This window comes from Marmota monax, unplaced genomic scaffold (genome assembly GCF_021218885.2).
Source record: "Marmota monax isolate L192 unplaced genomic scaffold, Marmota_monax_Labrador192_F-V1.1 WCK01_AAM20220418_F8-fsc00076, whole genome shotgun sequence".
NCBI classification, from domain to species: domain Eukaryota; kingdom Metazoa; phylum Chordata; class Mammalia; order Rodentia; family Sciuridae; genus Marmota; species Marmota monax.
In genome coordinates, this window is record NW_026692843.1 from 8784695 (window position 1) to 8798265 (window position 13571).

The window sequence follows — 13571 nt, forward strand, 5'->3', positions numbered from 1 at the left end:
CCCCAGTGTGTGCAGGTGAGGCTCCCCGCTGGGGGCCAGCTGCATCGGCCCAAGACCATCCCAGAGGGCAGGGGTCTTGACCAGTTGTTCTGATTATCAGCACTTCCCAGGAACCGGGGTCTCAGCCTGAGGGCTCGTCAGGCAGCTGTTCAACCTTCGGCAAAAGGCCCTCGCTCCACGGACTGGGTAAGAGATACCCCTGCAGCGTGGGGAACAGGTGCGCACTCTGCCAGCCAGTCCTGGCCCTTCGGGAGCAGGAAGGGCTTTGGGTGCCCAGGACACCCAGGATCCTGGGGCTGAGGGCTGTCAGTTAGGGGCCTTCCTCCTCCCTTTGCCAGCCACCAGCACCCACTGGGGCCTTTGCATCCCCCTAGAAACACTAGCCATTTAAACACTCTGAGCTGGTTTCCCAGATCATCAGCCCAGGCTCCAGGTCAGCTGAAACCTAACGTTCCTAACCTACTGAGGGAGCAGACGGGGCGGCGGGGGGGGGGGGGGGGGGGGGGCGTGCTGACCACACCTGGCTGCAATAGGGCCTCCGTGGTGGCCTCATCCCTATTTAAGCAAACCAGGGAGCAGATGACAGGCCAGGCATGAGGTCCACCTGCTCTTGATGGCCAGGGTCCCAGGAAGCCACCAGCACAGACAGAAGCTTTAGAGTCGACAGAACCAAGGGCCTGAGGGTTGTAGGGAAGGGACAGAGTGGGGTTTGAGTCTGAATGTTCCAGAGAGGATGGGCTGCAGGGACAGAGGGGCCTGGTCCCACAAGAAGTCTGGAAACAATGCAGATGCCTACAGGAGGCCTGTGGGAGGGCCCCTCACCTGGAACTTCACCGGAAGTCTGGCTTCCTCAGCCTCCAGCCCTGTCCCAGGATTGCATGGCTGGGACCTCCCCCAAGGGCATCCAGCCGCCCCCACACGGCATGAGCAATGTTCCCCACACTCCCTGGGTGGCAAGTCCCCTTTCATTGGGACACATGACCTGAACCTCCTTCCTGACCCTCATCTCTTTCTCTCAAGGCAAAGAGAAGGTGGTGGCAGCCCGGGGCAGCGGGGGCCCCTGCTCGCCCACCACGCAATCGGACAGAGACTCGGACATACTCTCACAAGGAAACTTTGAGGTGGGATTCCGGCCTCAGAAGTCGATAAAAGCTGCTCGAGAAGGGCAGCCTGAGGTGAACGGGCAGCAAGTCCCTGGCCCGGAGCCTGCCAGCAGGGCCTCAGACATGGACACGGTGGCCCGGCTGGCCAGGCCCAAGGAGCGTGGCCCTGCTGGGTCTCTGGGCCCAGCAGAGTTCCGTAGCTGCAGCCCTGGCTGGTCCAGCGCCTTCTACGAGGCCGACTGCTTCGGGGCCGATGTCCACAACTACGTGAAGGGTCTGGGCATGCGGAAGGCCAGCGGGCACCCAGAGCCTGAAGCCGAGAGCCCTGTGAGTCCAGGGCATCTGCCCACTGGGGGGTGGGATCACTGTAGGCAGAGGGCCTTGCTCAGGCAGAGCTTTAGGTCACCCTGAGGGTTGATGATGACATACATCCTGTACCCCGGGGTCCTGTGGGGACGGTGCTCTGCTCGTTGGCACACGCTGTGCACATTCTGGAGGCAGGCAATAGCTTTCCTCTCCTGTTACGGAGCGTGTGGAACTGGTTCACCCATCCTGGCCACCAGGGTAAGGCTTGGGTCACCTCCCACTGGGTGGGCGGTGCAGCCTCTTCCTCCTTATCTGGTCCCTTGCCTTGAGCAGCACCATTCGGAGATGACAGCAAGCACCAGAGCGTCTTGTCCGCAGCAAGTCCTGGCTGGACCCGGGGTCAGTGTGGTCTGGCATGGGCTTATCTGTGGGCAGCACCATCCAGGTCAGGGGCACCCCAGGCTCTTTGTTCCGGGTCACAGGGCACAAGCAGGCTGTGGCTTGAGCAGCTGGGCCTGGCCAGCACCATGTTCAGGAGAGCTCTGGATGGGGGGCTGCTGTCCCTGCTCTTGGGGCCCAACAGTGACCAGGAGCCCCCTGCAGGGCCACAGCCGCACAGGTCCAGGCCCATGGGGTCTGACAAGAGGAAACCCCTCAGCAGATGGGCTCCTGGCACCCCCTGCCCACTTCGTTCACACCTCTGGCCCAGCCCATGGCACAGAGCAGTATCTCTCAGCCCTGCACGTGTGCCTTGGGACCCCACAGCAGGGGCGCTCTGCACAGACATCCACGGACTAGCAGGGCCCAGATACCGGGCCTTGCAGGGGAGCCCATAGCACCCCTCACCTCTCATACCAGGGACTCAGCGTCACGAGGCTCAGCCCTGAACAGGACCAAGGTGCCTGGCACCTCCCGGGCCCCAGAATGTCCCTGAGCCTTACTCCTTCAACTCTGTGGGGCCTCCTCCTGCTTCCCGTCTTCCTGCCCCTCCTGGAGCACTGCCCCCCAGCCCCACTGTCCAGGCAGCAGAAAGTGCCTGTCATCCATCAGCACAAGAAACAGACCAGGAGGGGTAAGGCACTAGCACAGGTGGCAAGAGACCAGGCTCAGCACCCTCAGGACATGCACCAGACCAGAGGTCAGGCCCCCACCAGTGGCGACCTGAGTAGCACTGCCCTGCAGCTGTGTGCTGGGAGCCCTGACTGGGCTGCTCCAACGCTCAGACCATGAAAGAGCCCAGGTACAGGGGTGTATATTGCGAGGCTGTTCCAGAAGGAGCCATGGGCTCTACCCCCAGAAAAGACCTTGAAAACACGCGAAGGCCAGCTCCTGCTGACTTGGCTGTGATCCCACAGCTGGGTCCAGGTTCCTTAAGCACTGACCCGTCCTCAGCCAGTTGAGGGCACATGTGGCCAGGCTTGATGTCACTGCTGTGGCTCCTGCTCAGGATGGCTATACAGGGGTTCCTCTGAGGAGGGTGGCTGCCCTTGGGGCACAAGGGACAAGGAGTGGCCTCCTCCCCTGGGGGAATGTCGGATGAGTTTCCTGTGCCCTGGTCTGCGTGGTGGGTGGCTTAGGTGAGACATCACAGCGGTTGTGCCTGTGAGAAACCACTGTCTGCCTCAAGCAAGGAGAGCATCACAGTTTGTGGGCAGACTTCACATTGCGACCCAAAGAGCAAGGGCCTGCACAGGCAGTCCCTTCACTGGGGAGGGGAGGGTGGCATTGACCACCCACAGCATGAACAAACAGCCCCTGAGCACCCGCCGGCCACAGGCGGGAATGCGTGCTGCAGTGTCTGCAGCTGCGGTTGCGCACCCAACACCCCGTGTCCTAGCCTGGGCACCGGGTTTTGCTTCTGCTGTGGAAATGGACTTTGCTTTCTGTGTTTTGCGATTGGCAGTGGCTTCAGTTCATCCCTGTTTTCTTCCATTTTTTGTAATTTCCGGGTTTTCTAACCTCTGATTGTTGCTTTCTTTGTCTTCCCTGGGGTCCATTAGCCATTTGGCCAATTAAATCCAGTAGCCATTGTGCCTAAGCTGCACCTGAGATCACACACACTTGCTTCTGTAATAAACCAGTGCTCTTCTGATTTCCTAAGAGCTCTTGGTCAGGACAGGGGCAAAGCCTGCCTCACCGTCCCTCCAACTGGGCCTGACCAACCACCTGGGCCTCGGGCCACGCTGTTCTGTGCATCAGCCACGGTGTGGACCTCATAGGGAAGCCAGCTCTTGTGACGTCCTCTCCAGGTTGTGTGAAGATTACGTCATGTAGGATCTATCTAAAATCTGCACCTGTCTGCAGGGCCGCGCGGTGCCAAGTGCTGCTCACGTTGGGAGCGGCCTCGATGGCAGCACGTCTGCACAGTCTGTGTTCTAGCAGGCGGCAGGCACGTGCTGCCTCACAGGGAACCACCTCCAGGTCCCCAAGTCCTTGGCACCCACAAACCCTCCCCAAGGATTTGTCAACATCAGCACCTCCACTGCAGACAAGAGACGGCAGGGCAGACAGAACCCGGTACAGGGTGACCTCCAGGGACAGACAGGAGCCGCACAGCCCTGGGGCCATGGCCCCCCTCCTCAGAGGCCAGGATCACAGCTGTGAAGACCTCTGGCCTGGCTCCAGCCAGCAGACAGCTGGATACAGCCTGTGCACACAGCTCGGGAGGCTGCAGTTACCAGCCTCGACCTATGAGGTGCCCTGGTCTTCCCCAGGACAAGATGTTCTGGGTCTGCACTGTGTACAGGGAGCCACCACATGCAGTTTCTAAGCACTTGAGTGCTACTCGTGTGGCTAAGGAACTGGCACTTCAGTTTTATTTCATGTTAATAATCTAGATAGCCTCATGTGGCTCCAAGTGGGAGGCCCAGGCTTTGGGCACGCAGCCATGGCACAGGCTGGGACCCGTCCTACTCCCCACCACAAAAGAGAGCTGGTTCAGACTGCCATTGAGGGGAGGCGGACTGGAAGCCTGGCTGTGGGATGTCAGACCCAGGCTCTCCTCCACCCCTGGGAAGGTGATGCTCAGCAGCTCTGGGGCAGTGCCAGCAAAGGCCCTTGCATGGGGTCCTCACGTGGTCCACACCAGTGTTCTCCAGTACATTTCCATGGAGACAGACCCTGCCCGGAGTGTGCCTCGGCCAAGCTGTGGCAGGGCCGGAGGTCTTGGCACCACCTGGCTTGACAGCAAGACTCAGGTTCTGCTGGGTCTGGACCCTCTACAGCTGCCTGGGCCTGTCCACATTGACCATCGTGGAGCTGCCCACTGGCCCACACCCCATTCCCTATGGGGACAGCCCAGGCTCAGTCCCAGCTGAGGGCCCAAACTCACCCCAGCCCAGCCCATCCAGCTGGGCCCAAGGCCCCTGGGTGCAATTAGGGAGGCCATGTCTCAGGCCATGGGACAGAGGGGACATAGTACCTGGAGGGGAGCTGCCTGCCAGGCTACAGAGGTGTCCTGGGAGAGTAAGGCATCCTCCTCCTGAATGTCAAATGAACCCTCGAAACATCTTATCCAGCCAGGCACAATGGCACACTCCTGTAATCCCAGCAGCTCAGGAGGCTGAGGCAGGAGGATCACTAGTTCAAAGTCAGCCCTAGCAACTTAGCAAGGCCCTAAGCAACTTAGTGAGACCCTGTCTCAAAACAAAAATTAAAATGGCCGTGGATGTGGCTCAGTGGTTAAGTGCCCCTGGGTTCAATCCCTGGTACAAAAAAAACCCCACCTCATCCCAGGAATAGCTCAGACCCACCTGGTATAGGGTGCCTCGAGCAAAGCCCAGGGCAGGGGGGTCTGGCCCCAGTCCTGCTGCCCTCATGGAGGTGGACTGATGCCTGCAAGGACTGATCACCCTGACTCAGGTGAGCCCTGCTGTCTTCTGGGGCAGGAACCTGGATTCCAGACAGGTTCAGGAGAAACACTCATAGGCACACATGTTCATCTGGAGAGGCCACTAAGGGCAGGGGCAAGCCCTGCTGCCCTGGCCTGGAGGAAGAGGGGAGCAAGATCTCAGGAGGAGTGGACATGTCCCAAACAGGGCCCCTGGTGGGGGGAGGGGCAGACCAGAGCTCGTGGATGAGGTGCCCCTTGGGGTGATGGTCACTGTAAGGTGACACACCACTGGCTGCCCTGTTTCAGTGCTCCGTGGAGGCACCTCCTCCCATCCCTTTCTCCTCAGTTGACAGGACAGCTTTATCAGCCCTCCAGGCATGTCCCCCTGGCCTTGGCCTCATGTGACGGCCAGGGTGGCTCCGGCTACCGTTGCCCCGGGCTGGCAGTTGGGCTGACACTGTGTGCTTCCTCTTAGGAGCTGGAGCAGCATCTCCTGATAGAGAAGAGAAACTACCGGAAGACCTGGAAGTTCTACCAGAAGCTCTTGCAGAAGGAAAAGCGCAACAAAGGTAAGCCCAAGCCGACAGCCAGGCCAGCCCGGGGCCTGGGGGCCACCAGTGCCAACCGCTCTGCCCCACAGGCTCCGAGGTGAAAACCATGCTGTCCAAGCTGCGAGGGCAGCTGGAGGAGATGAAGGCCAAGGTGCAGTTCCTCAGCCTGGTCAAGAAGTACCTGCAGGCAAGGCCCTTCCCCTGCGCGGCACATGGCACCCAGGTTCCCTCCCGGGGCACAGAGGCAGGGTGAGCGCGGCCAGCCGTGACGGTGACTCGGCCCTCCTCCAGGTCATGTACGCAGAGCGCTGGGGCCTGGAGCCCTGCGCCCTGCCAGTGATCGTGAACATCGCGGCAGCCCCCTGCGACACACTGGACTTCAGCCCCCTGGACGCGTCCTCCTCCCTCATCTTCTACAACGTCAACAAGCCCCCGCGTGGGGGCCGGCAGCAGAAGGCCCGCATCCTGCAGGCTGGCACGCCACTGGGGCTCATGGCCTACCTCTACTCCAGGTGCGCACAGGTGCCCGGGGAGGTGCCTGCCGATCCTTGGGCACGAGGTTGAGAGCAGGGGCGGGAAGAGCTCATTCAGGAAAAGGAAACAGGCCCCAGAAGAGGCAGGGAAAGCCCCATCTAAGCTGGGTTGTTCTTTCATTCAGGAAAATGTTTGCTCATTTGACCTGTGTTCACTGTGCCAAGTAGCCTCAGCCGTTTCTGCAGATGCCCCGGCCTCGGGTCTCAGGGTGTACCCAGAAGGTTGTCCTGGGAGAGTGGAGAACAGGCTGCATGATGAGCACGCCGTTGGGCTTCCAACACGAATGCTCACGGGAGCCTGGTACGGCCCAGAGGGGTGGACACGCCCTCTGCCATAACCCCTGGAGCAAGGCCTGGGTTGGGCTCAGCACTGAGTGTGCATTGCTGCACCCCAGCCTCTGGTGTGAGCTCTGTTTTGCTGTCAGATGCCCTGAGTGACCACCAGGAAGCAAGGGAAGAGCCCTGGAACCCACTCCCTCTGCCAGGGCTGCAGAGCCATCTGTGGCTACGTGCCCACCTCTCCCACACACCAGCCCCATGCCCTCTGGCCTGGCAGGGTCACCAGGTTCCCAGGCACCAGGCCTCCCACAGGCTCTCTTCCCCCGATGGCACGACCCACACTAGACATGGGGGCAGATGGATCACCTGGGCTTTCCCAGATGACAGGGCTCCTCCCAGGCTCTACACCATTGCATCCTCTGGGTCAGGGGCTGTGGCAACCCCAGACCTGATCATTGTGTATCAGCAGGGCCCAGAGAGGACAGTCAAGGAACAGGATTCCCTCTAGAGACCCAGGCCTCCTGGCACAGCTGCCTCCTTCCCACCAGCCCTGTCTCCCAGGAGCACTCACCCAGTCATGCTGGGGCCTCCTGCCTGCTGGGACTCCAGGCTGACCCTCAACTCAGCCTCCCCTTGCCTGCAGGAGGGTGCAGTCATGCCCACCATGGGGCCTGCTGCCAGCTTCAGGGGTGTGCTGTGCTCCAAGTGTGTATAGAGCGATGTGCGTTCATGGGCATGTGCTGTGTCTGTGATGTATGGTGTGGTGCATGTGATGTGTGATGTGTACTGTGTCGTGTGGTATGTGGGGCCTTATGTGGTATTGTGGTACATGTGTGCATGTGGATGATGTGTTGGGTAACATGGGTACTGTGTGATTGTGCATGAGTTATGTGCAAGCTTGCACACACACAGTGCACACTGGGGTGCTGTGTGGTGTAGTCGTGATGTGTGGCATGCATGCTTGGTGTACACGCAAGGGTGTGGTGCGTGTGGGAGCTCAGCACTGTAGTGGGCGGGGCCCTGGTGAATGCTCACGAGGCACGAGGGCCTCTGCCCAGCTCTGAGAAGCATCACCTTTGCAGGGCCAGCTGAGCCAGCGGCTGTCTAGTCCCCCCCTGGGCTGTGGCCATGAGGGTCCTCGTCCCCTAGGGGGTCCCCTATGGTGGACACAATGTCTCAGCCCTGGACTCCTCCCTGGACCTGGGCAGCACCCTGTCAGCCCTCCCCCGCCCCCTGCCCACCTGTGGGGCTCCAGTCAGTGTCCCCAGCTGGGACACCCAGTGAGGACACTGTGAGCATGGTGCTCCGTCCAGGTGCGGCTCCCTGAGCACCCGAGTGCAGCCCTCAGAGGCGGCCTGCGGAGTTGGGACGGGGGCCTGGTGCTGTACATCAGGAAGGCTGGGGACTTCAGGGATGCAGGACCCCAGGGGCATCTGAGCTGCCTAGAGCTCCCCCATCCACACCCAGGAGCACACAGCTCACACAGAGGTTCTCCTTCTCAGAGCCCACAGCCACACAGCCACACTCCCTCACACACTCACGCTCGCCCCAGGACCCCCCCCCATCGTCAGCACAGGTGAATCCAGATCAGGGAGAGACCCCTGAGGCCCAGGCTCCAGGCTGTGGCTCTCTCCCCAGCGATGCCTTCCTGGAGGGCTACGTCCAGCAGTTCCTGTACACCTTCCGGTACTTCTGCACACCACAGGACTTCCTGCACTTCCTCCTGGACCGCATCAGCAGCACCCTGTCCAGGTACCACCAATTGGGACAGGCTGTGGAGAGGGCCCTGTAAAGGGCAAGGTGGCCCCAGGTGACCCCAAGAGGGACTGGGCACAGGAGAGCCTCACCAGGGAAGGCCAAGGCTGGGACGCAGAGCAGCAGGGTGCAGGGCAGTGGCCAGCACATCTGGGTGCCCTGGGAGGCAGCCCGGTTGGCGAGGGCTGGCCCCTTCCTGCTGGCCCAGGGGAGAGCCAAGCCCACCCCCAGCAGAGGACAGCCAAGCGGGGGTAGAGGCCTGCTTGCCTCAGCCTCCCTCTCCAGGGCAGCAGGGCCAGTGACAGGGGCTGGAGAGGGGCAGAGGGCTATGGGGAAAGCTCTGGCCTCGTCTCTGGCCTGGCCGGTCATCACCCCTACACCCCGCATGCCCCTCACCCACACAAGCTGGGTGCCCCACCACAGGCATCCTGTCTCCCTCCAGGGCCCACGAGGACCCCACCTCGACCTTCACCAAGATCTACAGGCGGAGCCTCTGCGTGCTGCAGGCCTGGGTGGAGGACTGCTACACCGTGGACTTCACCAGGAATGCAGGGCTGCTGGGGCGGCTGGAGGACTTCATCTCCTCTAAGGTGGCCACTGCACCTCTGGCCAGCCAGCACCCCAGGCTGCACAGAGGGAGGCGCTGCCCTGACCCCACCCCTGCCATGCTTCTGCTTAGATCCTGCCCCTGGACGGTTCTGCTGAGCACCTGCTGGGCCTCCTAGAAGTGGGCACTGACCGGCGGGCTGACGGTTCCCCTCGCAGCACAGACCTAGAGGATCCCAAGGAGGCTGAGGAGGACACCAGACCCTTCAATGCCCTCTGCAAGAGGTTCTCAGAGGATGGCATCTCCAGGAAGGTGGGGGCATTTCCCAGGGAAGGGCTTCACTGTATGGGCAGATGATGTTCCCTGAGACCCACCTGGAGGACATGGTGTGCAAGTGCTCACATGCACATGCATAGACATCCAGAGAATGCATGCATGTGCACACACGATCTGGAAGACAGTGTGCACATACAGGAACACACTTGCATACACAGATCTGCACGTGCATGCATGTGTGTATATGTGCGCACTGTGCGCATGGACCTGCACTCACGTGTGTGTACACATGTGCACACACATGCTCTCTATGCACATTCCTCTTTGGGGCTGGTCCCTTGCCCTGGGCAAGGGCAGTGGAGGGGCCCACCACGCACTCCCATGAGGTGGGTCCTACTGTGCCTAGCCAACGCCTCTCTGACCTTTGGGTGGGAGGCCTGGGTGGAAGAACCCAGGACAGTGGTCTTTGTTCTAAGAGTGAATGGGAGGGATTTGCTCTCTGACTCTGGCTGAGCCAGTCTGAAGAGCCCTGGGCAGGACCCTGCCTGTCCTCACCCAGCGCCCCCCCCCCACCTGGCCTGCCTGACCTAGAGGGGACCTGGCTTGCCCGCAGAGCTTCTCCTGGAGACTGCCCCGGGGCAACGGGCTGACCCTGCCACACCACAGGGAGCGCCAGTACACCATTGCGTCTGCCTTGCCCAAGCCCTGCTTCTTCGAGGACTTCTACGGCCCCTACACCAAAGCTAGCGGGAAGGGGTCCTACTTCCTGACAGAGTACAGCACGCACCAGCTCTTCACTCAGCTGACGCTGCTGCAACAGGTGCGTGGGGGCTGCGGGCACCAGGAGGGGGCAGAGGACCCATACTGGGCTGGCCACAGGCAGCAAGGGGCAAACCAGGGACAATCTGGCATCATGGGCCTCAGCAGACACTTCCTGAGCAATAGATGGGACAGTCAAAGAGGGACCTGGCTGCCAGGAACGCAGGTCCCAAGGAGCAGCTTCCAAGAGTGGGGAGGCTGGAGTCAGGGTCAGAACTGGTCTCCAGCCAAGCTGGACCCTCCTCTCCAGCTGCTCAGGGCACACAGATGGCACACAGGTCACCACATACTGGCCACCACACTCTGGACCTGGGTCAGCACAGCTCCTCATGCCCTTGCCCAATTCCTCTCTCTGCTCCTGGCCTGGGTCCAGAGCCCAGGAGCCCCTCCATGACCCCCTGCTGTCCTAGGATACCATAAGGCAGGTGACAGAAATGCCAAGAAATCCTACCATTATCAGGGTTGGCCATGTCACCGGCCCCAAGGACTGAGCACGGGAGCTTGTTGGTCAAGTTCATGGCACACTGGCCCATTGCATAGGTCACCCTATACTCCAAGAGACGACACGAAATATCCAGCCCTCCTTGGGACACTGCCGTGGTTTACAGGCCCTTGGGGACAGTGGCCTGACCATCTGCTTCTATGTCCCGGCAGGAACTGTTTCAAAAGTGCCACCCCGTCCACTTCCTGAACTCACGGGCCCTGGGTGTCATGGACACAAGTGGAACCATCCCCAAGTGAGTGGTCATGGAGTCCCAGGCCCAGAGGTCTGGTGGAGGGTTCGGGGGCCTCCCCCAAGTGCCTCCTGGCTGCTCCTGGCTGCAGAGAGGCTCCGCACGCCCCGGGGCCGGGAGGGGCCACCAGCCCCATCCCCAGGTGAAGTGCTCCGTGTTCTCCCCAGAGCCAGCTCTTCCGAGTCTCTGTCTGCCCAAACCTGCAGCCTGTTTCTGCCCAGTTACATCCAGGACAAGTACCTGCTACAGCTTTTAAGAAACGCAGACGACGTCAGCACCTGGGTGGCTGCCGAGATCGTGACCAGCCACACCTCCAAGGTAGGCACCTCCTGGCTGAGGTCAGAGAGAGGCGTGGACCCACGGGCATCGGGCCCATAGCCGGCCCCTTCTCCAGGGGCAGGGAGCCCACACTTCCTGTCCCTCACAGCAACACTCAACCCAAGTCAAAGGGGCCAGACGGGCATGGCCGTCACATTACCAGGCCGACCCTTCCTCCTCTGCAGAAGCTCCAGCGCTGTGGGCTACAGGACACCAGGACATGTGGACCCTGCCCAGAAACACCGGCCACGCTAGTGCTCACACTCACATCCCTCTCACACATGGTCCTTTACACACAGACCCGCAGACACATACAGCCCCTGCGACAGGGCCCTCTTACACACACTCACACAGCCCCTCCAACAGGGACCTTCTGACACACACACGGCCCCACCAACAGGACCCTCTTACACACATTCTCTCTCACACACTCACACACACGGCCCCTGTGACAGGACCCTCTTACACAGTCACACTCACACTCACACATGGCCCCTCCAACAGGCCCCTCTTAAACACATTCCCTCTCACACACTCATACATGGCCCCTCCAACAGGGCCCTCTTACACACTCACATGGTCCCTGTGACAGGGCCGTCTTACACACATTCCCTCTCACACTCACACACATTCCCTCTCACACACTTAAACACTCACACGGCCTGATAGGGCACTCTTACACTTTCCCTCTCACATACATACACAGCCCCTCCGGCAAGGCCCTCTCACATTCCCACTCTCACACTCACAGCCCCTGTGACAGGGCCCTCTTACACACATTCCCTGTTACACACCCACACACATTCCTTCCTACACACTCAAACGCTCACACGGCCTGACTTACACACTATCCTTCACACACACACACACACACACACCCTCCAACAGGGCCCTCTCACACACACAGTCCCCAGTCCTGCACACACCCTCCCACAGGGCTCCGTTAGAGCAAGCCCTTGGCCAGGCGGCCCTCACACCTGTGCCTGTCCTGCCCCGGGGCAGGGTTGTGACTACCCCGCCCTGCCCAGAGCTCCTCTAAGGCAGCCATAAACTCCTTGCCTGCAGCCCATGCTCCTGCTGCAGACCTCAGCCCTTTTGGAATGTTCTTAGCTCAGTGTTCTGGCCAGGACAGGGTCCAGCTCCAGCTGCTGTGGCCAAATCCAAGGTTCCAAAGTCCCACAGGCCTTGGGTCTGCCCAACAGCTTCTCAGCCCAACCTGACCACCTGCTCTCAGGGGGCTCCTGGCAGCCCAGCAGGGACCACCCTCCACCCAGGAAGAGCCCAGTGTCCAGCCTCGGGCCTGAGGGGTCTGCACCTTCATGCAGCAAGCTCCCCACTGCAAGGGCCTCCAGTTCCCTGGATGGAGGTCCACAGGACCTGGCTTTCTGTGAGCTGGGGTTAGCTAGGTTCTTCTCCTGTGAGGTGGCCACACCGGCAGGCAGAGGACAGGCATCAGGGTACGAGGGCTCCTGTGCAATGTGGCCCTGTCTCCTACAGCAAGAGGACAGTGACTTCAGGTCACAGTGAGCACGCACCACCAGGGCCGCAGCTCCCTTGAAGCAGACCTGGACCCAGACACAGGCCCCCGGCATGCTCGCCAGCATGGCTCTGGCGTGGGCTGGGTGCACCACAGGAAATTCAGAGTTGGGATGGTGTCGACCAGGGCTGCCCTGGAGCCCAGAGGTCCAGGCCCTGCTGGACTCCAAAGCAGCCTCCACTGTGGGCTCTTCCTCTCCGCAGTCTCTCAGAGCCACGGTCCCTGTGGAGCAACTGAGGCTCACGTGTCAGTCAGTAGAGGGAGGCTGTTTATGAAGAGGTTCAAATGCCTGGCACCTGCATCAGCTGGACTCTTGTGGCCTTGACATCACAGTGGCAGAGGTGGAGGGGTGCTGGTGGGGTGAACGAGAAATGGCCAGACAGGATCCAGGGAGCAGAGGGCCCAGGCTGGGGCTTTGCCACTGCCACTCAAGGCAGCCAGAGGGGCCCCCCCCCGAGAGTGCCTTGAACCTTCTGCGACGGGTCCCTCAACCCCAACCTCCTGAAGGGCCACCCTGGGGATCAAGCCTCCAACTCAGGTTCCCTGAGGCAAACCACCCAACCCCAGCAGCCCACAGGAACAGAGTTCCCAGGCCTGGGCTTCACAGGCTGTCCCCGCCGCCGCACACTCATCAGCCACACAACCCACTGTCTTCACCAGCACAAGGAACAGGGCCTGGCTGATCAGTGTCCTCTGATCCACAACGTCACAAACATCACATGACACTGGTTGTCAGGCTCTTCCAATGGGGCCTATGTGGCTGGGATTCATAGGACCAGAGAAACAATGGTGACAATCACCTTGCAGACCTCAGCATTCAGGCCCCTCTCAAGCCGAGCTGCCGGGAAGGTGGAGGATGGCCCCCTGCTAGCCAGAGAGGCGGCTTGTCACCTGCTGCACTCAGCCCAAGGTGGCAGGAAGAGCTGTCCATCTGGGTAAACAACGCCCAGCTCGCAAGACACGGGTGGGCAGAGGGAAATC

At 60.9% G+C, this 13571-nt stretch overlaps 1 protein-coding gene across 5 annotated transcripts in view; it reads left to right on the forward strand.

Moving 5' to 3' along the window:
- Kndc1 (kinase non-catalytic C-lobe domain containing 1) overlaps nucleotides 1-13571 on the forward strand; it is a 48312-nt gene that overhangs the window by 26560 nt on the left and 8181 nt on the right. For all 5 annotated transcript variants that reach the window (XM_046448877.2, XM_046448876.2, XM_046448878.2 and 2 more), the window contains 11 exons: nucleotides 101-186; nucleotides 1021-1430; nucleotides 5717-5810; nucleotides 5882-5979; nucleotides 6084-6304; nucleotides 8243-8356; nucleotides 8802-8949; nucleotides 9039-9218; nucleotides 9796-10002; nucleotides 10656-10738; nucleotides 10903-11053. In XM_046448877.2, coding sequence (XP_046304833.1) covers nucleotides 101-186; nucleotides 1021-1430; nucleotides 5717-5810; nucleotides 5882-5979; nucleotides 6084-6304; nucleotides 8243-8356; nucleotides 8802-8949; nucleotides 9039-9218; nucleotides 9796-10002; nucleotides 10656-10738; nucleotides 10903-11053 — 1792 coding nt within the window. The remainder of the gene's footprint in view (nucleotides 1-100; nucleotides 187-1020; nucleotides 1431-5716; nucleotides 5811-5881; nucleotides 5980-6083; nucleotides 6305-8242; nucleotides 8357-8801; nucleotides 8950-9038; nucleotides 9219-9795; nucleotides 10003-10655; nucleotides 10739-10902; nucleotides 11054-13571) is intronic.